Consider the following 24166-nt stretch of genomic DNA (forward strand, 5'->3'; position numbering starts at 1 on the left):
GAGTAGCTAGAAGGTTATATTCCGAGACGGTTCATTTTTAATCCTACCAAACCCAACCTCCTGATAAACAGTTTCGAAATAACGAAAGAATGAAGAAAATAAAAGGAATAAGATTTACGTTGTTGTACAATTAATCAAAATAAAGATTATTTCAAAAATGATTTGGTATGTTTTAATTTATACTAGACAAAACTACTAGATATCACCTGTTTTTCACTAGCGACACCTTACGGTGTTTTAGTGAACTTTTCCAATATACAAACTTCTGGGTTTGCATTAGCGCAGAAGATTTTGGGCATTGGGAAGAAGGGGGCGAGCAGGGGAACTTATACGGCCTTGAGCAGGGGGACAGTGTTTGTTTACGGAGGTTTACGGTGTTTTGGTGTGTTTGGTGACCGTGGTTTTAGGAAGTCGTTGTTTTGTGGCTATGATCCGCTAAGATTGTATCGCAATTGAACCTGGGCATTGGCATAGCATGAGTACCATTTGTTCAGATATACCCCCTGCGACTTCTTGCAGCCGTTATTTCGGAAATGCATCCCAATCAGAACTCAAGCTTGAACTGACCAATGCTGAGAAGTGTGGGCTGAAAATGCAGAGTGATTTGAGGATACAAAAGTCACCAAGCAAATCACCCAACCAGTCTTTGGCTTCAGATCAAGATGTACATTATGAAGAAAACCAAAGATTTTGTGAAGATGGCAAAAATGTGCTTGGGCTGAGCAATGTCTTGGTGAGCAATGGACGAACTGAAGATGAGCTGTCTGACAAGTGCTTGACTAGTCAGTCAGGGGTGGCATATGAGAGTGGTGCTAGTGGTCTTTCAAGTAGTCTTAGCTTAAGCACGTCCATCCATGCAAGCCAGTCATTCACTGAGAGTTCCTCGGCCATGAATAGTAGTTCAGGTGGTTCTCCACCAAACCTATGGTCTACAACATCTGCAGATCAAAGCATCATGGGCAGAATGCAGGCAGCAAATGGTGCACAGTACCCAAGTCACTTTCCATCACACACACAGATGCATGCCTCCAATCAAAATGCGTTGATTGGGGGTGGCTGTGCATCCCAGTATAACATTGCATCACCAAGCCTTGGCCAGAGAAGACATGTAACAGCTGCACACAGCATGACTCCAAGCCAAACCCAGAAGCATTATGTGGATAGCAAGAGCTACCCAGCCTGGTCAGCAGTGAGTGGATCTCAGCACAACAGCTGGGGTGCTGGAGCTCAACCACAGCAGAACCTGACTGCCATGCCTAACTGGAACAGGGTTCCAAAGGTCTCTAATCATCACCAGGTCCCCATGACACACTTTCCAGCTAGTATGTCTGGAAACAGCTCTAGCATGGCCCAGAAGTACAACTCATTTAGCCAAGCTGGTGGAGCAGTGGTCTTTACACCAAACAAGTTCAGGGGCACTTCCTTCCCTTCCAAGGGACCTTATGGGCAGCCTCCACCTTCGCAGGATGCAAGAGGAAGCAACATGCTATTTGGATATCAGGTAGGTCTGCCCAATAGTCTGGAGTAATGTAAATGCATGCAGCTGATTAATTCAGATTCATAAGCTTTATTAAGCTTAACATACATAAGAATGAAAGGTCTCAGTCACCATTATTGATAGGCTGAACCTGCATCTCCTGCTTTAGTTATCAATGTCCATTATTATGTTTTTGAAACATTGATTATCATGCATCATGCCACTTTGTCTCTTCTGTTATCCTCAATGGCTTAGCTCAAGTGCAAAGACATCTCTCCAAAAGAAGTGGATGCATTCTAGCCAATAGGTACTGTTGACTGAACAACTGCCTTCATTTTTCAACAGTTTATCAAGGCAACACAATCTGCCACCCAATGAACCCCAGTTTTTTTGTGCCTATCATACCCACTTACCTACTGTAAATATTAAAAATCAATCAATAGAGAGTCTGTGAAATCAATATTTTGATTTATTTGCTAGGCTGTCTGCTTCTTAGCTGTGTTTTGGGATTGTATATTATTTTATACCCTGTCCATGACTCCATAAACTGACTGAGCTGTCATCAATTGTTATTGTTATTGTTGTTAGTCCCTCTATTCCAGTGTATCCATTTTTTAATCTCCAGTTAGCTTGTGTTGTGATTCAAGTGATGTTCACTTACTTGCTTGTTTGATTATCTAGTTAATTTTTTCAATTGAACTCTTTTTGCTCTTGCTCTGCCTTGCCCGACCCATGGTCGCGCTCTTTTAGCACGGCGCGCCGTGCGTAGGCCGTCGGCTTCCCCGACTGACACGTGGACCGGCCGGCAGTGCCGTAAATATTGACACGGCCGCCGGCGGCGTTTTACGGGGCGCGGCGCGGCCCATGGCGCAGCGCCGCCGCTCGTCAGCGCGGCGCGCTCTATTGATTGTGCACTGCCGCTGGGCCCGGCGGGCGCTACGTCTGCAGCCGCGGCCCGTCACCGTGGCACGCCATCCGGCGACCCGCGGCGGACCGACGCACAGTCGCCCCCGTTGCCCGTCTGCTCCCAGCCAACTGATGACGGAATGTCCGTATGGCGTATGCGTTCCGCAGTTACCGCTGAGAGTTCAGTTCAGTACGGAGCGGGTTTAGTGATCAAGAGGCGAGGATAGTATCGGTATCTTCCGTTTTCATCAATAGCCTGCAACCAGTGGCGGATCTAGGATTTGAGTTTAGGGGGGGCAAACATTGCGCCGCCAGGCAAGTCGGCGAGAATTTCAAACGTCCAGTCTTAGGAACAAAAAAAAAAAAAACGAGCTACCCCTATTTTTCTCCTCGGATTTCGGGAATTATTTTTTTTTGATTTTTTACATTTTTGTCAGTCCGGCCAAGCCAGGGCAGCGCAAAAAAATTTGCAGCCACCCTGACTCCGGGAGCGGGAGATAGTTAGAGAATAGCTCACCGGCGCTATGGACGGTCCGTCCTCTACCTCCCGCATCACCTCGGCAAGACCTCGTCCGAAAGGTCCGCCCGCGCCGGTTCTCAAGGGCTTCTGTATCCGGAGACCGATAAGGGTCGCAGCAGCAGGTTCATGTGTAAATGCCCACGACCAAAGGCCACATCAGCGTACCTGCGATACTATACGCAGTCAGGGTTCGGTTGAGAAATTCGTAGGTGTTTTTCAAGTGAGCTGGGACGAAGATCAGAAGTTGGGTTATGAGCCGTTCCAAAAACCATGTCAGTTTATCCAAGGGGTCACCACAGGCTGAAACTATAGGTCTAAGGGGCATATCGGGCTTGTGGCTCTTTGGTAGACCGTATAGCTCAGCAGTCCTAGAAGAGGAGGGTTTTATCGCGTTGACGACTTTGTCACTGACTTTCCCCGCTAGGTTTGCCGAAATGATTCTTTTTGTCTCAGCTTCAAGTCGGGGTGTGGGATTCTTAGGCATCTGTTCAGGGATGTGATAGACTGTGCTTTTTGAACATATGTATCCTTAGGCATAAGAACAAATCCTTTGCCCTTATCAGAGCGTTTTACAATCATTTCTGGATCGGAGCGAATAGCATCTAAAGCGTCTAAATCTTCTTTTGAGTGGTTAGGTTTGTTCGTGGTGCGATGGTTTTTGAAGCAGTTCATGACCTTTTGTTTGAGTGCTCTGAGTGCACCTTACAGGCCCGGCCCGGCCTGTACCGCTTTTGAGAGGCTTATATCTCATCAACCGCTGGACCGATTGGCCTGCGGTCTTTTTTGTTGGGTAGCCCCATCCCTTCTACCCCGTAATTGACTACTTTTGATACATCTCAGTGACCGTCGTGGCACGTGCCACGTGAAAAGTCAAGGGTGTTCAAGCTGTTTTGCAAAAGTAGTGATTTTGAGAGGCGCATATCTCAGCAGCGGCTTGAGCGATTGTCTTGCGGTCATTTTTATAGGGTAGCTGGATCCCTTCTACCAAAGGTCGGATACTCTTCATCTATGTGAGTGACCCCCACTGCACGTGCAAAATACAACAATAAGAGGTGCCAAATTTGTTCCCATTTCAGTAACTCGGTAATTACTGGGGCGATTTCGCTGAAACTTGGCATACAGGTAGGCACCCACCAGGCAATGCATTCCCAGGTGTTGCGGTTAGGGTGCTACTGCACGTGCGCACGTGCAGGGGGCGTTTCCAGATCTCGAGAACGGCTGGGCCGATTGCGCTCAAATTTGGTACACGGTTGGGGACCAGTTAGTAGGATGCCGTGCAAAGGTCATTTTGGACCCCGTTTGCACGTGCGCACGTGCAGAATGCCGCTTTCAGATCTCAGGAACGGCTGGGCCGATTGCGTTCAAATTTGGCACACCGCTAGCGACCAGTTAGAAGGGTGCTTTGCGCAAGCCCGTTGGAAGCACCCTCTCGCCCTTCCGCACGTGCAGGGCTCACTATCTCGCTCGCTCGTTCTTCGCCCAAAAGGCGTTTTACTGGTACAATAAGTGTTACTTTCGAGAGGAGATAAACGATGCTTCAACAGACTACATAGGACCACAGCGCAACAGCCAACGGAATCACACTGAACAGCGTTAAGTTCCCACAACATACTGAGCTTCTCCAACACCTCGCAAGACGCAAACCAAAAGCTCTGACTGAGCCTTTCTGTGTTTGTCCCCGTTAGATAACGGTATGGCTCATGAAAAAGCCACGATTGGTAATCTTCTTTACGTTATTCCTCTCAGAAACCTATCTCGCACTTGTTCTCAAAGGCACGCAGTACACCGTTCTTTCTGGCCATCACTGAGTGACACAGCGGCAGTAGCTCAACCATATCGTTCACTCAACCAGTTCTATCTCGCCTGCCATGTTACAGCTACCACCAGCGCAGCTTTACTTCACATTTCACAGCGTCTGACTGCCACATTGTTTACCCATCACTAATCCCCACCGAACTCATCACTAATCCTCACCGACACCCTCTCCGGGTCAGACGGTTTGTTTACTTGGTTCAAGGTTTCAATAAATCGCGTTTTTTTGTAGCAGTAGCAGTAGTTGAGCAGTAGTAGCACTGCTGATGGATGATGGACTGACTTTCATGGGGCGGAGGACTTTTTATCATCTCACAACTTAATATCACGAATATGACAACCTTCTAGTCCTCCATTTATTTCACATTTTCTTTTCAAACACCATATTTTTAGTATTCAAGTTGTAGTTTTTAGGGGGGCAAAAAGATATGTTTGCCCAGAGGTTTTCCGTTTAGGGGGGGCAATTGCCCATTTTGCCCCAACGTAGATCCGCCACTGCCTGCAACGTGCATTTTAGATTATATATCTTGAAAGGTCATACGTTGGTCCAGTCACAGTATAATGATGAAATTTTATGGTTGAGTCGCCAAGCTTAAATGCGACTTCACATGAAGAGAGCCGTAGAAGAACCATTATTTCTATCCGGGGACGGTGCTCGCTGAAAATGGTAGGTAGGGGAGAGTGGGGTAATTTGGCCGGTGGTGTAAATTGGCCGCCCCCACCTGTACGAAAGCTGATTAAAGTGAATGAAATAACTTTAGTCTCTATTCATTTGTCATGGGCAGAACTAACTCGAGAGCAAATGTCAAAACTTTCCCCCTCTTAGTTTTATTCAAAATTAATAAAAGGTGAATTACCTTAGAAAATGGTAACTTTTACTCCCGTTTAAAAATTTGTATAACATGTAGTGTTTGGGCTGTAAACGAATTCTAACATTATAGCGCCATTTTTGAGGGTGTTCAGCGGTTCCAAGAGCAATTTCATCTAGTTCTGTACAGCCATGACGACTTTATAGACAAACATTTTCAGAATGGCAATGTGGGGTTATTTGGCCGGGACTAGTGGGGCAACTTGGCCGGTGCGCTCAGAGTCACTATGCTGGGGCGGCCGAGTTGTCATCAATTATACCATAAAGGACATAATTCATGACCAACTTTGACTACCTTGATGCCATATTTCCTATTGGACAGCTGTAAGGGCATGTGACGTCATCAAAGGTTATATAACGCTTTTTTGCTAATAAATACTTACAGAAAAAAGGTACAGCCGCACAAATGGTCTCATTGTGTTCAGCTCGTCAAGGCGCATCGAATGATATACATGATGACCTTGAACTCACGTAACCTTGAGGTCAAGCGACCTGAGGTAACGTGACCTGAAGCCAACCTTTGACCTTGACCTCTCGAGGTCAACACATACATTTTTCGATGCGGAATGACGAGAGAATTACGATGGTACTTTTAGTTTTGGCCTAGCTTGATTAGTTCAAAAGTTATTCGTAAAAAAACTGTCATCGCATCTAGAGCCGCTATTTTGACTATTTTCGATCCCTGTGACGGCTGAGTCAACCTCCAAAATGCTTCAAATGCATCGTAGGACACGCGTCATTGCTGAATGTGAATCTGACTCACCTATAACAAAAATCATGGCCTCAAACTAACACCGGCCAAATTGCCCCACACCCCCGGCCAAATAACCCTGCTAGTGGGGCAATTTGGCCGCTTTGCAGACCTTTGTAATACGCCACAATTTCAATATAAGTAGTTACTCAATCATTTCAAGTTTACTGTCCAAGAAAGTAAAATGTATGCCACACTTGTCAGCGTTGAGAAAATGCAGAAATGTTTTGTCGATTTTTAGTTACATCGTTTTCTAAAAAAAGCGGCCAAATTACCCCACTCTCCCCTATACGGCAGTTGGCATGGTTACGAAGTTCAGCGGCGGTGCTTGCAAATGATCTGGGGCGTATCAGCTGGTGTCTATTCGAGTGGAGGGCTCAATGGGGGGGGGGGGGATTCGGGAGTGGAGAGGGACTATCGATTTGGCACAGATCAGCTGGGGTGTATTCGACATTCGTGGCAGGGGTCCTGTCTCCAATCGCCCGGCCGTCGGTCCCCGTGACGGGTAATGCGTTCGGTAGGGTCCGATGTCCGGTTGATCGGCTATCGAGGCTCGGGCCCGCGGCCGTCGCGTCGGTGGGCGTCCCACACCTCTCGTGCCCGGTGTCCATGGATGAGTCTGTGGGCGACGCGGCCGATCGACCGTTTGGGGCTAACGTACCCGCACCCCGCCGGTCTGCTGCTGATTTTTCGATTATGTCCGGGCTGAAAATATCCATATAGCCATCAGAACAGCCATCTATCTTATTTGATGTTCCTGTTTGTGTTCCAACACTCATCCCATTAAGTTGTGCCATTTGAGCTACGCTGTGACTTGAAAGGGATTTGTTTTTAACAGCATTTGATTACTCTCGAGCCTCGAATTCTACGGAGAGCAAATGCTGCAGTGGATGAGACGAATATCTTCCTTCTTATCTTACATATAATGTGTGGCGATAAGACGCAAACTGTGCTGAGAAATGTAACTTCCTGGTAGGTATTTGTACTGGCTGCTGTGCCGCTCCGGGAAATGACTGTGCACGCGGGTGTTTGCCCGGCGGGGTGGCAGAAGCTGGCGGCCTTGGTTGAGATGACCTCGCAGGTCGTCACCCTCACACCGGCCTCTGCCCAAGCCCCCCCCCCCCCCCCCCACCCCGTCCTCGCAGCCCGTTGCCATGCGCACGTGACTGTGTGGAGGACGCCACCGTCTCGCCGTGCTCCTCGCCTCCAGTGCCGGCGCCACCTGACCTTGTTCGGAACCGGTTCTTCTCATGGAAACGATCGGTGGCTTGAAAACTGACATCACTGCGGGACATTTAACAGGACAACGCGCGATGCCATCCCGATGGCGGGCCGCCCCGGCTGGTCTCGCTGATTAGCGGGAGACCGCTCTGTCGGTGCGACACACTGATCCCATTTTACCGCGCCGGCCGGCCGACCGGTGGGCTGCGCCTGCCCCCGCCCGCCTCCCGTCACACATCGATTTATCGGTGGCGCGCGCGGCCGCGCGAACGCCGCCTCCCCATCGACATCCAATCTGACCGGACCGGGGGCGGCTAATATACTGGCCGGAAATCGTCCCGGCCTCCGTATTGAATTATGCCTTGGCAGCGCTCTCCCCCGCGACGCGCTTCGAGCGGGCATTAAATCGGGGAAATGGTCGCTAAACTCTTGGCCAACTCAGCGAGTCGCGCAGCTGTAAAAAGGGTGCCGTGACTTAGCCGCCCCTAAAACGTTTCCTCACTTCAGGCAATGATATTTTGAGGAGCGATTGTTCGATGGAGCGAGATTGCCACCGGTCTCTGCATCTCTGGTCTCTGCCATCTTCGGTGCGCTACAGTGTCGTTTTTGCGCAGGATAGCCTCGATCCGTTTCTTGTCCAGTTAGTGTACACTGTGGAACCATTCTGTTGGTCCCTACCTGTACGACCTGACAGTGGCGTGTTGTTTATCAACCGGGCCTGTCGGTCGCCTTTTGGAAAACAGCTGCCCGGAAGCGATGGGATATGTGCGTGCTCCCTTGGGCAGGCAGTCGATGGCTGTCGATCCGCTCCCTGAGAACGGTCCAGTCGTTCCTTACCTTAGGGACGGATGTATCACAGACAACAGAGCAGTGTTCTTTTCGTCTTCGGTCAGGTTTGCTCAGGCCGAGTAAACAGCAGTCCATTCTATGCTAATGCATAAAGCATCGTTTCGGCTCTTCCTGGCTGGCGAGTCAGCTGTTCAACTCTGCCGGAGCGGCTAAATTTATACGTCCACCACCGGAAATAAGCATGGTGTTCTAGAAATTGAGTTGATAGTTGGGATTTTATATGCGTCGTATGTCTTGTTGATGGCTTGTTTACCAACCATTCGAAGTCGATTTCAATTGTTGTGACACTCTGGTATGGATATAAATTCACAGCTGTAAATTTAGAGGTGTCTGGAGAACGAGGAAGTGATGTTGTGGAGGTGTGATTTTAAACGTCCCAGCCAAGTCTCGTGTAGTGTTTAACCATTTCTATGCGCACTGAAGTGCGTCGGCAGTCGCCCATTTTTAAGGCACAAGGGGCACTAAATAAGTGCCGCGAAAATGTGCTATAATGTTGCAGTTTGTTGTTTGTTTAAAAAGGTGCTTATAGTTATTGCAGCTGGAAACTGCATGCACGGCGTCGCTTCTACGATGTAACTTCCAAATGTCAGACAAAAGAATCTGACTTTCCAAATATAACTTTTTCCGTATGACCATTGACCACCCTTCTGCTTTCAAAATCAGCATTTCTCCGAACGGCCTTACAAGGAACGTCGCCCCGCCCTGGACCTGTTTGGTCCCTACCACGGTCCCACTGTCCCGGCCTCAGCTTTTTCCCGGCTCAAGCCCGGCCACCTTCCCCACCCCGACCTCAGTCTCCGCCCCGTCCCGACCCCGCTCAGGTCATTTGCTCCCCGACGGCTCGGGGTTTCCCGTGCCTCCCCCGATGAGCTGGCGGCGCTGACTATCGGCACAGAGCTCCAGTCACGCTGCCGGGCCGGGCCGATCCCAGTCCGGGACGAGTTACGACTCTGTTTACACGAAAACACGAGTTGGCGTGCCACGTCGGCCTGGGCTGCCGTAAGGAGATACGGTTAGGGGGCGTGCTGATATATTTCGTACAGTTTCCGGTGTGACGCCGTGATTTTCTTGAAAACTGGTTATGACTTCTGTCTTTTTTCTTATGATAGTTGTTGTTGACTAGCCTTTGTTAATTTTTTTGGGTCTCCTCATTACGGCACCTATCCCTTACCCTTCGAAAGCCTAAGGGTTTGCCACCTTTGTTGTTGGCGATGAAACTGGGTACTGTGTGGGCTATTTTTTGCGTCATCCCGCTGGACACACGAGTGGCTGCGCGCTGAGTACCTACTGCTCCAAGCTACCGTCCAGCCTGACCCAGCCAATGGGTAAGCGGATTACGCGGCTTCGGGCTCGGCCGGCGCTCTTGGGGTGGGCGTTCTCTTCGCCGGCTTTGATCGGGAGCTGGGTGTGTTGGTGGTACACTAGCAGGATGGCCCAGTGTGATGTATATGATGTGTGGTGTAGGCTGCCCATCCGGTTCGCTGTTTTGGAGGAATATGATCACCGTTCGAATTCCTAACTGAGGCAGCTGCAGTGCTCTGACGTTCGTTGCGGCGCTGTTTCAGGATCGGAGCGGCCTCTGCTCGGTGGCGGAGCCGAGCCCTCTGGACACGATGCGCTCACTGGAGCACTACCTGACGGACATGGTGCGCGGCTGCGGAGACGCCGGTAAGTGGTGCTCCTGGCTGAGCCGGCGCTGAGCCCGGCAATCCGGGCCGGCAGTCGGGCAGGACACGAACGGAAACGGCCGCTGCCGGCGGCGGGCGGACGGGACGGGAGGGGGCTCGGGGTGGGGGTGGGGGGTAGACGGTGCTCTGACACAGCCTGGGCTGGCGAGAGGTGTTCTTTTTTGGAAGCGGTGGTGTATTTTTGGGTATTCTGCTGGATGCAAGGAGCAGTGATTTATGCCCTTTGTTTATTTTGTTTTCGAAAACGGCATAGCACATGGCACCCAACACAGTGAACTAACTGGTCAGATATTTCACGTTACCCCTTTCGAAATAATGTTATCTCAATGCGCAGGCTGAGAATATGGAATATTTTCAACCCCACTGGCTAAATAATAGCATAGATAACAGTACCTAGAACTTCTACTAACAGTAGAGTTCTACTGTTATCTATGATAATAAAAAAAAAAAATGCTGAGCGAATACTAAAGGTGGCTTATCTTAAGTACGGACATAGGTATGGGTGCTATTGTTCACAATCGGAATTGGCGTGGATCAATGAGAAAGGTGACCGCCACTATTGGACGATTGTACTACAAGCTTCCAGGCTCCGGCAATTGCAAACTGAAACCGTGCTGAAACACAACCGAGGGTGGACCTGCTGCCTCTTGATGTTCCGCCTTACGGCTAGTTTCGTCCCGTCCCTACCCAAATACGTATTTGTGCTCTCTGCAGCTCGCTTTGTTGACTCTCCGTAAATGTAATTAGTCGCTCTGCAATACTCGTATGTGCCAACTTCTATCGTGATTCTGAACCATCGTGAGGCGGTCCGAGCCGCCGTCTACGCTCGTTAGGTCTCCTGGGGTGACTGATTGTAATTTGCTGATGACTATGTCACTCCGGGTAGTTTGCTTTTGAAGCCTGGTAGTTATGGTTGTACTTTGATCAAGAGACAGAAGGGTGCGACGTAACTGTTTGGCTTTATATAGATGATATAATGAATCCTTTCTCTGCAATAATTATGTTCGAAATCTTGGCTTGCAGAGTTATGTAAATATACGATGCGTCTGCGTCCCAGCAGATATTTCTAAGCTCCTCATCTCCTTCGCTTTTTTTGTCCTCTATAGGTACTTGCAAAATGACCTCTATAAATACTTGCAATATTTAATCCATTATTCTTCGACATTTTTTTTTTTAGATATGCATCTAAAAAGCCATTTGCATCCCGTCTCACCTCGCTACACCTACACAATGCGATATCATTGGGACGGCGGTGACTGAGCTTGTGCTCGTGAAAACCCTCAAAGTCGACCCTCTCCTCTCATTGCCTCCCTGCTACGCTCCCGTCGTCGATCGGATCGAGGAGGCAGATGGTGTTTTTGTCAGTGCCTGCGCTGTTTCCCCGAACGGGCCACTTTTTCGGCGGCGTCTGCCATTGCCAAGGTCAGGGTTGCAACGTCTGTCTGGACAATGTCGTCCGCCGTGACTGCGAGTGTGCCGTGCTGGGACGGTACCCGCTCAGTTTCTGAGAGTGATGCCGTGGCCCCAACTGTCAGTGTGCCGTGCTGGGACGGTATCAGCTCAGTTTCTGGGAGTGGTGTGCCGTCGGTCGGCGACCGTTTGCCGTGGTCACGTGAACCCGCACGCGGCCGTGCACGGGAGCTGGCTCGGTGGCCGGCTCAATACGAGCCGCTATTGTCGGACATCGATCCCGGTGGCGGCACGGCAGGACGGCCGGCGGTGGTCGCTCTCCGCGACCGGATCCGAGCGGCGGGCATCGCTGCCAGGGCCGGTCCACCGGCAATCACCTTCCACAACCGAACGAGAGCGGTCCGCCGGCGATCACCACCCTCCCGGACCGAAATCATATTGTGTACTTACGACCTCGCCACTCTTCAGTGCAGGGCCTAAACGGAAAGCCGATCGGCTCTTGCCGTGAACGTGTGACAGACGATATGGGTCGGGTCGGTCCCCGGCGGCGGGTAGTTAGCGAGGCTGGTCGGTGGGTTCGCCCCCATCTACCCGTTCGGTTCGTCCTCATCCACCCGCAATTATTACTGGGTTGCCCGGAACACCGGGCACACAGCCGGCGTGGCACCGGATGACCCCGGCACCTGCTGCAGGGCACAGCAGGTCCGATAGTTGACGACTGTGTATGTGTGTGACGCGTGTGATATGCCTCAGGCAAGTAGATACATATATTGTCCTTTGAGGGGCCTGGAGAGAAATAAGACAGGAATACGCTGTGGGCTAACAATTCAGACACAGCTTGCATAGAACCTTGGGCTTAGTATGCCTACTGTTCAAAAATGTAAAACCAATAGCAAAAAGACGCCTCCTTCCTTTTGCGAGCGACACCGCGATACAAGCCCAATTTAGTGTGGTAGGTACGACGATGTGGCGGAGTTTTATGAACGATATACCAATATGATAGTATGAGTGCAAACGTTTGTGTTGTTGCAGGCTACCTGAACGGCGGCGGCAACGGTGGTGTTGGCCTGCACTCACTGGGACAGCTGCAGGGTAAGTCAAAGCCGAGCTCCCTTCCGCCTAGACCTGGGGTCATTGCGGAGTATCCCGGCCCCCATCTCCCCGGACGTTTTAACTCCCGAGTGACGCAATTTCCACACGCTAACGTCTGTCCGTGCTACCGTCGTTTCCCCTCCTTTCCGAAAGTTTCACCTAGCATGTGGGTGGCGCGGGCTGGCTCGACGTTACCGCTCTGTTTAGAATGCCAGTCGCCTCCGCGGGCTTGGGAATCGGAGTGGAGTCCCGTTCCGCTCCGCGAGTCTTGTATGATTAACATTGCTCATCGCCTGCAGTGGTGGCTGCTCGTCGTGCGTTTTGGTGACTTGGTCTGCAGTTTTCATTGGGTTATGTGTGCTCGACGGTCCACTTTGCCAGCGAGTGGGGTGTTGGACACTGCCCTGCGGGCCGTTGGCCCATCCGGCTGTCGCCCCCTGATACGGGCGCTTGCTCAGAAGTCGGGATCGGTGTTCTGTTGCGCTCACCCGTCACCGTTCTTTACTGGCTAGCTAGCTGGATGAAAGCTGCCGATATCGGTGTTATTTGCACACGCCGCCTGTCGGCTTCGTTTCATCAATCGTCCGCCTGTTTCATTTGTTACCCGATCTTGTCAGCGTATTTGCTGGCGAATTGCAATACCTGTCACATCAAACGCACATTGGCTCTGCGACTCTGCAATTCTGCATGCAGCCAACCATTTGTGAACCTCCTCCCACGAGGGAACTGTTCTCTGGGCATTTGAGGTTAATTAGAGTAGCCCGGACAGCGCGACAGCATATGCAAATTGGATGATTGAGCCGGCTGGGGAGCTGCTAACCGTCGGTAAAAGATTGCTCTACTTCCAAAAGAACATTTCCAAAATTACACCCGGCTGGTCATCGATCACCAGGCCCCTGTGTTTAGGGCGAAGTACGTCAACGAAGGCAGCTCCGCAGTGCGTACTGAGTCATCAGTTTCCAGTCCGGTACCAGGCTCCAGTCAAACTGCACGATTTTCCCAAACGACCGATTAGCGGCGGAAGCTGTTCCTGTCATTGGTAGCTCCATTCAAACCCGAGTCCGTACCCGGTCTGGACCGGCAGCCACACCGCCACACCGGCTGGCAGAGGAGGTGTTATTTCCAGTAGAGTCGTGATTAGTTCGCTCTTTAGGGTGGCCGTACTGCCGGTCCGATAAGTTGTCCGTCGCGTGTCGCGGTTGTCCTGCCGGGTCTCGTACCGGGCTGTACCGGTCGGTCGGCGCGTGCTGCATGTCCCCGAGGAGAGGGTCGTTTTGGTGGGCTGATGACGGTGTGTGGTCATACACGCGCGGCGCAGAGCTGGCTATACGTATGTGCGTGCGTGCGTGGCGAGTTAAATGGGTAGTGGTGAGAAGCTGGGTAATCGCTGGCGTTTTCCGCCTCCTTGGCAGAGTGACCTTATGCGGCAGTGGACCAATACAAACAATCACGTCGTGTTCCGTGTTCCGTGCTGTTGTAGGTGTGTCCTGTCCCGTGCCATTAAACCCCCGCCTGACGTGTGCCGTATCCGCAGGCAAGCCGCCGTTCTTCCCTGGCCTGGACGAGGCGGCGGCCGCTCATCTGCTGGAGGGTGTGGCTGCCATCAGCCCGTGCCGCACCTCGCCCCGCTCGGCCGGCTCTGCCGACAACGGCGAGCGCTACAGTCGCAAGGTGTTCGTCGGCGGACTGCCGCCAGACATCGACGAGGGTGAGTTCCTCTGGGCGGGCCGGACGCCGCCCTGTCGAGCACACCGCGTCCCCATGGGCCCTGGTGTATCCGATGTTTCAGTGGTAGCGCTGGGGCCGATCTGAAACTGTATAAGTTTCAGCATTGCAACGACGCTTCAGTACAGAAACGGCAGTCCGTGATGTAACTACCTGGGCTGGTCCCTTTGGCTTTCAGCTGGTAGCGGCTCTCCGACTTAGTGCTGACATATGATCAGGCTGGCACGGGGCGCTGTCAACCTGCGACGTGAGCGGACGTTGCGTGTAAGCTTAGATGACATTTGTAAGCTGATTCGCGGCGTTAGGCCGTAGGCTGTAAGTGGTGTGGTTATGTCCGATCGTTACACTAGCAGTGTAATCCGAGGCTGCTCTGTCTGCGCTACCATGGCAGTGAGTGGCAGGGGATGCACCGGCTCATGTATCTGCCCATACTCAACACGACCCCTATCTAAAAACTCCCCTGTCGCGCGGTGTGCTATGTAGTATGTCATGTCCCCATCCCTCGCTTTTGTGGGCTGGTATCACACACCCTAACCGTCGGGGATACCCGAGGGGATATTGACATCGCACCTGATGGCCAGCTACTGATTATCCTGTTATTATGTTCCAACTCGGGCGTACTGGCTATCTTGGCATGGCGTGCCACGTGCCTGCCGCTCCGGCATTACGATTTCTCGGGGTTCACGGGACACTCCATATCTGATCCACTCATTTATTAGAAAGGATCCATATTACGCATGGCCCTTCGTCCGATTATCTCCCTTGGACGGAGAGAATGTCCGGTGCGATCCGGCCCCACAGGTGAAGGCGAGATCCGATAAACTTTCACGCCTGCAGGTCAGCTCCGGCGCTAATCACGCGGCGACGCGGCCGGACCCCACGTTACGACGATAACGCTGATAGGCTCGAAACTGAACCGGCTTTCTGTTATGCTAGGTCGTTACTTGCCTTCAGGGCGGTGCACTGCGCCAGGCTGTTTTGGAGTTCGTCAGAAAAGTCATCTGTTTTTGCCACTTCTCTGGTTGTTTGTCTCTTCTCGTTAATTACGGTCGGTCCCAAAAGTTCTGGTGAACTTTCTGACGGCAGCAGCTGAGAAACCGGGACGCCGGATGTGCAGGGCCCCTGCTTATTTGATCCGGGAGCTCCCGTTTTCGCGGGGCCTTCCTCTGTGAACGTAAATAGCCGTAATGTTTGGGCGTATGGCCATAAAGTGCGATTGGAGGGGTGCGTGCGCGTCATTTAGCTCGCGCCGTTGGCCGGCGGCCGGCGCCGAACCGGGGCACCCTATCGCCACCAGCCGCTGACGCAGCCCTTTATCAAGCAGCTGCCCGATAAAGTAAGCGATGCCGGCCGGCGGTCTTTTTTTCCGTGGCCGTGCGGTGGCGCAGATGACACTTTACGAGCGCCGCAGGGGCCGTGTTTTCGACGCTCGGGCATTGAAGGGTGTCCGGTGGGGAAGACAGGGTGCTGAGCTCTCCCCAAATATGCACGGCGTCGGCCGCTGCGCTGTGCGGACAGCACAGTTGATTCGCTGTGTTGATATTTTGCCAACGATAGTGATCGTCGGACCCGGCCTGACGCCCGGATATGCTTGTTGAACGTTTTGACCATGAACCATCTGTCTGAAGGACATAGCTTGATCATCGGGTAACATTAACCTTCCAGGCGGTGGGGGGCATTTTTTGCCCCCCTTTAGTTTTTTCAATATATCTCGAGAACCGCTGCGCCGATCGTCACCAAACTTTCAATACCCTCCCGGGAGCAGCTAGCGCACATGGTGACCAAAATTTTTCCAAAGGCTATGACAGGTTGGCCGCTAATGACGTCAGAGTGACGTCATTTTTGCCATTTTCGACCCAAAAAAGGTTTCGTGGGAAGAGCTGTCAGGCCTACAGCTTTAGAGATACAGAAAAATGTTTCAGACATAAAAGGTGTGGAATCAAAAGGACTACAAAACTGCAATTTCGGTTTTTCGAATTTTCTGGATTTTGACCCACAAAAATAAAAAATAGATTTTTTGAATACAATAGCCAAAAAATCAAAAAAAAAAATTGAATTTCGAAAAAACCGGAATATATGTGATAGTCCCTACCGCCTTCTATCTACATACCAAATTTGAGATCGATACCTCTTTTTTTTTGGCCAAGTTATAGCGAAAAAACTGTTCAAAATTGATGACGTCAAATTTTCAAACTCAATTTTCAGCAATTCTAGACCTCGTAGCGCAAAACAAAGACCACCATTAGACTTCCCGTGACGAGCTGCATGGAATCGATACCCATTTTATGCAAAAATATCAACTTTGAAATTTGACCTTTTTTTACCTGACCTTGACCTGACCTCCACCAGAAAGTGACCTAAACCGTACCTGATGGTCTTATAACCAACACCATTGAGTTGGAAATGAAAAACTGGCCATAAAACATGCATCGCATAACCTTAGTAAAGTTGGGCTCATGTGGTGACCCTTGGTGACCTGACCTGTGACCTGACCTGGTATGACCAGTGACCTCTAATAGCAACATATGTACTAGACAACTGACGCCTTGTCGCTGATTTTCGACAAAATGCGTTTTACTCGGTGTTATAGCGCTTTCCCTAGAAACCCCGTGAACGGTGAAACATTTTATCTTTGACCTGACCTGTGACGTCATCGGTGACCCCGAGGTCAATGAAATTTGGTTTCCTTCGACAAATTTGACAGGGCTATCGAACGCCGTTTGAATTTTCCGGATCCGTCCAGTTGTTTCGGAGATACGGGGGGGGGGGGCAAAAAAATGCCCCCCCCCCCCACCGCGCGGAAGGTGGCTGGTAGGCCACCGCCTGCCGGATTAAGGCTTATTTTGTGTGGCCAGAGTTGCTGGTATGCTCCAGTGTCCCGGGTCCCGACTCAAGATCATCCGGTCCCAACGGAGACCGGATACCCCAACGGTACTGCGGTTATGTCATCGAGCTCGTTCTCGATGATACTTTGATCAATTAAACATCCCCTCGGCGACTAGGCCTACGCAGTTCCTACGCAGTTACGAACTTGCGACCTGTGAGGGCATCCTACATAATGGAAGTGGTGTGAAGCTGAAGTGTGTGAAATAACGATAACCGTACAAAAAAAGACAGCGTGGAGTGAGTATCTGGATGATATGATCTTCCCTGCTGTGTCTGTGTATCTGACTGTGACAGTACGTGTTTGTCCGTTCCAGAGGAGATCACTGCCTCGTTCCGCCGGTTCGGTCCGCTGGTGGTCGACTGGCCGCACAAGGCCGAGTCCAAGTCCTACTTCCCGCCGAAGGGCTACGCCTTCCTGCTGTTCCAGGTGAGTACCGCCAGATCGGCTGTATGTGTGTCGCTTGTCGATCGGTGGGCGACTGATTGGTTGGCTGGCGCGGAGCCACGGGGCAGCGGGTAGTCAATGGCTGCCTAGGCCGCCGGGTCGACGGACAGTTCCGGCACGCCCCCCCCCCCCCCCCCCAGGCCAAAAAGCTTACGAGTCTCGGTCTGGCAGTGGCGAATGGCTCCCAATGTTGGTACGATTCGGGCACCGAGTGTCCCGCTGGAGACCCGGGTGGTGTTTAACCGATGATAGCAGCACGCTGCTATTATACGTGTCAAATTGGGTTTCCATGGAGACGTCAACAAGCCTATTGCTTCAACACTACCACAAGTGTGACGTCAGTTCGCGAAATGGAATAGCAGCGTGCTGCTGTCACCGGTGAAACACCACCCCGATCTTTTCTCCCGCCGCACGCCGCTGGTAGCGCTCAGACACACAGTGCCATGGGGAGGAGAGGGTCGGGGAGGAGGAGGGGGGGAGAAGGGGCGTGGTGGGTCGCCGGGGCCGGGCTGTGAGCGCCGCCAGCAGGGAAAACAAACGGACTCGTCCGGCCGACCTGGGCAGCCGCCATCGATCCCCGCCTCTGGTCCCCGCGGCTTCAGTCGCTACTTCGTTCATTGTAATTGCCAGATAGCAGGCCTGTTATTCACGCGCAAACCTAGTAATACTAGAAGCAAGGGGTTGTGGAATTGGACTGCGTAACAAAATGAAGGAGTCGTATTCGGTTGTTTTCAGTGAATGGTGGTTGTCTATAAAATTGCTCGCTATTCTGAAATTGGACCTTTGGGCATTCCTTTATGTAGGTTTGTTACTTTGCTACTCTTTAACTGAATTAGCTTTTGTACTGCTCAGCTCCAATTAAGTTTTGTTCGCTCTCAGGACTGGTTTATCGGTCCCTGTCCGGCGCCCCGGCCCCGCGCTGACCTGTTCTCTCCCCGCCCGGCCAGGACGAGAGCTCCGTGCAGCAGCTGATCGACACGTGCATCCAGGACGACGACAAGCTCTACCTGTGCGTCTCGTCACCCACCATCAAGGACAAGCCGGTGCAGATCCGGCCGTGGAAGCTCTCCGACGCCGACTTTGTGCGGGACGCCTCTCTGCCGCTCGACCCCCGCAAGACGGTGTTCGTCGGCGGCGTGCCCCGTCCGCTGAAGGCCGGTATGTGGACAATGGACGACTGTTGACCTGTGAAACTGAACGCTGAAACTGATAATCGGCCATCACTAGTAGAAACAAGTCGATCTATTGCACGGCATCAATCTGTAAAGCCTGCCTTTCATTGTCAACTATGTATCCTTCATTTCTGTTTAGTATATTGTAATAATAATGTGGCCATTCCACTATAGGTACGCGGTTCATATTTAATCGATGTTTTATGTTTGTGTTAAATGTTAATATCCTTCACCTTTAATACTCTCTTAAAATTCTCAAATGTTACTTGTTAACCAAATTGTAGTCGAGCCTGATTAAATTATTCGTTTGCTGTTTCGATGGTTTCGATTGCCTCCACCTGCATGTGGCCACAATTTCAGCCGTTTCTATCGGTTTTTAAGAAACGACCTGCATTTTATGTCTTTAGGGAGTCCTGAACTTTGGAACTTCCCAAGTTTAGGAAAGTCTGGATTGCGGTGCTGGTAGCGACTTGTGTTTATCTCAGAAGTCGCCGTTTGTAATTTCCGGCGCTGTGAAGTGTTTGTTGCCCCTGAGCCTTGGTGGCAGGCAGGCCTGAATATGTTTTATTTTTCATTTATTTTTCCCTAATTTATTTTCTTACGGCCACTCGGCACCTTTTTACAACTGCCTGTTTCCGCAAATTACCGGTAGCCCGTGTAGTTTGGGCTAATAGCCAGTGCAGTTTACCATGATCATGAATGGCGGAGTATGGCCTGACCTGACCTCCGTTTGCAATTAGCCTGGCGATGATTATTGACCGCCTGTACGGTGGAGTGTGACCTGACCTGACCTGACCTGACCTCTGTCCTCCCCCAGTGGAGCTGGCAATGATCATGGACCGTCTGTACGGCGGCGTGTGACCTGACCCGACCTGACCTGACCTCTGTCCTCCCCCAGTGGAGCTGGCGATGATCATGGACCGTCTGTACGGCGGCGTGTGACCTGACCTGACCTGACCTCTGTCCTCCCCCAGTGGAGCTGGCGATGATCATGGACCGTCTGTACGGCGGCGTGTGACCTGACCTGACCTTCTCTCCCCAGTGGAGCTGGCGATGATCATGGACCGTCTGTACGGCGGCGTGTGACCTGACTCGACCTGACCTGACCTTCTCTCCTCCAGTGGAGCTGGCGATGATCATGGACCGTCTGTACGGCGGCGTGTGACCTGACCTGACCTGACCTGACCTCTGTCCTCCCTCAGTGGAGCTGGCGATGATCATGGACCGCCTTTACGGCGGAGTGTAACCTGACCTGACCTGACCTTCTCTCCCCCAGTGGAGCTGGCGATGATCATGGACCGTCTGTACGGCGGCGTGTGTTACGCCGGTATTGACACGGACCCGGAGCTCAAGTACCCGAAGGGCGCCGGCCGCGTGGCCTTCAGTAACCAGCAGAGCTACATCGCCGCTATCAGCGCGCGCTTCGTGCAGCTGCAGCACGGCGACATCGACAAACGGGTGAGTGGGGCGCAGCCTGGGACCGCTGGAACGGGGGCGCTGGAACGGACAGCCGGTTCCAGCTACCGGCGTGTGCGGCTCCTGCCGCTGTGACTGTTCTGTCGTCACCGCCAGTCTGGTATTTCAGCTTCAGTCTGACTTCACCAGTCTGGCAGTTTCCGCCAATAGGACTTAGGAGACGTCTCCGCCAGTCTGACACGCCCCATTCTGTCTTACCCGTCAGCCGGACTTGATTCCAGCCTAATCTGCCCAGTACCCACCACTCTCACCTGTTCAGTCTAGTCTGACCCACAACTAGTCTGAGCTCCCGTCCTGTCTTCTGACCTCCACACCATTCTGACCAGCGCTCGTCTCCTCAGGTGGAGGTGAAGCCGTACGTGCTCGATGACCAGATGTGCGACGAGTGCCAGGGCGTCCGCTGCAGCGGCAAGTTCGCACCCTTCTTCTGCGCCAACGTCACCTGTCTGCAGGTGACTGAGCCTGGCGTACCGCGTCTCTCTGTGCGCCCTCTGCCTCAGTGATCAATGAAAGCTAGCTCCCAGCCAGCCATCCCAAATGGGGCCCACATGGGCTGGAAGTGGGGCATCTGGGCGAATGTGGGCTGGGCTACATCTGGGTATGTCATGGGCGTCCAACTGGGTCCCAGATGGGCTAGATGTGCTAACTTTACGTGCTGGACTTGGCCAGCGCCTCCACTGTGCCGCTACTGCCTGCCTGATCTGTGCCGCTACCCTGCCAGACTCCTGATCTGACAGCCGCCTGGGCACACCCCTGCCCGCGTCCCTGCGAGGTCGCTGATACCTACTGCGTCGCCGGTGTTCGTTGTGTGGTGCCGCGGCCGCGGGGGCGGCCGCGCCGGCAGTTGGTGACTATAAATAGACGCAATACGGCGCTGATGGACCGCTCGGGCCTCTATCACTATCGTTACAAACTCTTCCCTTTTTTCACAATAGGTACGCATCCACGCTTCCGTTCTCTACCGGCCGCCGGCCGCCTACCTGCGGTGTTAGCGTAGTGTAGTGGTTAGGGTCCCCGCATCCTGTTCCATAGGTCTTGAGTTCGAATCTCTGGGGATCTAGTGAGAAATTAAATTCCATGTGCGCTTTTTGCATGTGTCCGTCTGAGTCCCAACTGGGAAAGCCCGTGTGGGACCCATATATATGCATATATCCCAGCTGGGTCCCATATGGGCCCCACTTGGGCTGCCCATGTGGGTCCCAACTGGGAAAGCCCATATGCGGGCTCAATACGGGCCCCAGATGGGTCCCACATGGGCCCGTCTGGGGTGCCCAGATGGGACCCAGTTGGACGCCCATGACATTCCCATCTGGGTCCAAGGTGGGCAGCCCAGATGGGTCCCAGTTTGGAGCCCACTTGGGGCCCATGTGGGCCCCACTTGAGAAGGCTGGCTGGGCTGTGGGTGTGGGACAGATAATACCTGACTGTTCGGGGCGTTGGCGATCGCTCTTCTCACTTCTCACCTCGCGGACTTGACGTGTGACTGTGGATGGATTGATGGTTGGATTCCCGGAGTGGCCCGAATGTTCTCTAGTGACACGTGTCTGTTCGCACCAGCGCTACGAGAGACGCCACTAACGCCAGTCTGTGTCCGTCTGTTCCAGTACTACTGTGAGCACTGCTGGGCCACCATCCACTCCCGGCCGGGCCGCGAGTTCCACAAGCCGCTGGTGAAGGAGGGTGCCGACCGGCCCCGCGCCGTCCCCTATCGCTGGTGCTAGGTGATCGCGCCGCTGCCACGCCACGACTAGTCAACCCAGCTGCAATCACAGTCAGTCGGTTGCCGACAGACGACGACCCGTAGTTCTGTCGGCGTCAGTCCACACTGAGTCAGTCCACAGAGTCCACACAGTCTGTGACGTCTGTCCACATTCTATCAGCGTCTACCGGTGTCTGTCCACAGCCTGATTACGTTAATCCACAGTTCAGTGGCGTCGGTTCATGACACTTTAAGACGTTAATCCATAGTTCAATGGCGTCAGTTCCACATTCTAATGACATCAGACCACAATCCGATCACGCCGGGCTACATCTGCCGGCGTCGATTCTGTGTAGGTAGCTGCTGGTAGTCTGGCTTATGCTGGCGTCCCACACAGTACCCTCTAGCGGCACACCGGACAGCCGAGTGGCCCCTCTGTTAGTGCCATAGACTAGGTGTTAATCGCGTACAGTCGGTGGGACGCACGGGCGGGCGGCCATAACCTCAACTTTTACCATGGATACATGTGTGTGTAAATATCAGTAGATTATAGTCACCTTGTAATTAATTGTCGGGCCTCTCTTGTATTCCAGTTGAGAGCCGTTTGGATGCATTTTTTACTTTCGCATTTTTGTATTGTTGGCGTTGCAATTGTATATAGATTATGTACAAATAATCGGTATTTATATGATGGTTCTTGTAAAAATCGTATAGTTCCTCCTTATTTTTTGGGCTGCCTTTTTGTACCTCCCGCAATATTAACTGTTCGTACAGCCGCTGCACACATTTGGCGCAGTGCCGTGAGATCGTGATGGTGCGGCCTCCCGCACCGTATGCTCTGATTACCTGTACATAGTTGTAGTTTTGCTCGAGCCGCACGCTGCTGCGGCCCTGCACACCTTTTTGGCCGCCCGCCCTGTCAGACGCCCCCGAGTGCAGCGCTGCTTCCGACTGCACCGGCTGCGTTCTAGCGTTCTCGACACACTAGGCATTTTCGGGAGTTTTGAGCCCGGTAGCTTCGCTACGGGGTAGGTTGAATTACATGTGATAGTCGTATTTATCCCCTAATGTGATTGACGCTAATTTATGCAATTAATTTTCTAGTTCATACATTTTTATTTTCAGTATGTTATTCACTTATTTACGGCGAATAATAGGCTAGCTATTCAGCGTGTTGCGTGTTTAGATTGACTGCTTTTCGTTAATATTTATGTTTGCGTGTGGTGTTTCGCTGCGAGTGTTTGGGCGGCGGGGCGCGCCGCTGCGCCGGCCCCCGCCGTCCTCCCTGTCAGTCCGTGTTGTGATAGTGAGTCAGGCGGCCGTCTGCCCGGAACCACATACACCAGATGCGGGTCACCATGTCAAAACGGGGCGCCGGCCGACCGCCCCGCCCCGCGCCGAGCTTTCACACGCGCCGGTCCCCAGGGCTCAGCTCCATAACCGGGCGGCCGCGCGCCGCCGCCGGGGCCCGGGCCCGTGTAACTGCCTCCGCGCCCTGTCCCCACCTCCGCTCGGTTGTGCACGTCGGCGACTGATATTTGTGTGATGTAGAAATGTATTTTGAGTGGTTTGTACTAAATTCAGTGTATTTGATTGTGGTCCCAGTCCGTGTCCATCGGCCGTCGCGCACCGTTTGCCATTTTGTCCCGAAATCCGATGTAGCGGCTGCCGTATCCCTCAGCGCCCATCCGTGTGTGAGTTGTGTGACGGGTCGCCCCCGCCGCAGCCTCGTTGACAAGTCGTTTTTAAGGCATTTTCTAATTTTATAGTTGTGTCTGGGACCGGGGAGCCGACCGACCGCCCGGCCGCCGGGTGTCGACCCTCTTCATTTACCCATTTGAGGAGTTTTTATGGTTATTTTGTTGTCAGACGTTTTTATGTTTTATAAATAAGTAAAAACGCAAATAAATAGTGTTGTGTTTTGTTTGTACTGCAGTTTTTCTACTCCAGCTTGCCATAGTTGCCACTGATTCCGGGTTGACCGCGATTGTAACCAGTCGACCTTGGTCCGAGCGTTTATCGTCCACCTTGTATTAACTTATTGTAACTATTTCAATAAACTGCTAGTCAGCCTCCCGTGTTTTATATCAGGGCCCTGGCTAGGTCCAGCGCCCTAAATCGTCGGTGTGAGGTTGAGACGGAAGACTGAACGGATTGTAACTCGTTCAG

At 52.3% G+C, this 24166-nt stretch overlaps 1 protein-coding gene across 2 annotated transcripts; it reads left to right on the forward strand.

Moving 5' to 3' along the window:
- The first annotated feature begins 255 nt into the window (after positions 1 to 255).
- Positions 256 to 24070, forward strand: LOC122364538 (cytoplasmic polyadenylation element-binding protein 2-like). Of its 2 annotated transcripts, XM_043335001.1 has the most exons (9): positions 256 to 1501; positions 9970 to 10072; positions 12535 to 12594; positions 14129 to 14302; positions 17520 to 17632; positions 18598 to 18808; positions 20099 to 20280; positions 20640 to 20750; positions 21903 to 24070. In XM_043335001.1, the coding sequence occupies exons 1-9, from the start codon at positions 476 to 478 to the stop codon at positions 22017 to 22019; spliced, it is 2097 nt and encodes a 698-aa protein (XP_043190936.1). In that variant the 5' UTR covers positions 256 to 475; the 3' UTR covers positions 22020 to 24070. The 2 variants fall into 2 exon arrangements, with proteins under 2 accessions (XP_043190936.1, XP_043190935.1); XM_043335000.1 differs by lacking the exons at positions 20099 to 20280; positions 20640 to 20750; positions 21903 to 24070 and adding an exon at positions 19721 to 19788 and having other exon boundaries at positions 290 to 1501.
- Positions 24071 to 24166: the final 96 nt, after the last annotated feature.

The sequence above is a fragment of the Amphibalanus amphitrite genome, unplaced genomic scaffold, assembly GCF_019059575.1.
Source record: "Amphibalanus amphitrite isolate SeventyFive unplaced genomic scaffold, NRLGWU_Aamphi_draft 000681F_arrow, whole genome shotgun sequence".
NCBI lineage: Eukaryota > Metazoa > Arthropoda > Thecostraca > Balanomorpha > Balanidae > Amphibalanus > Amphibalanus amphitrite.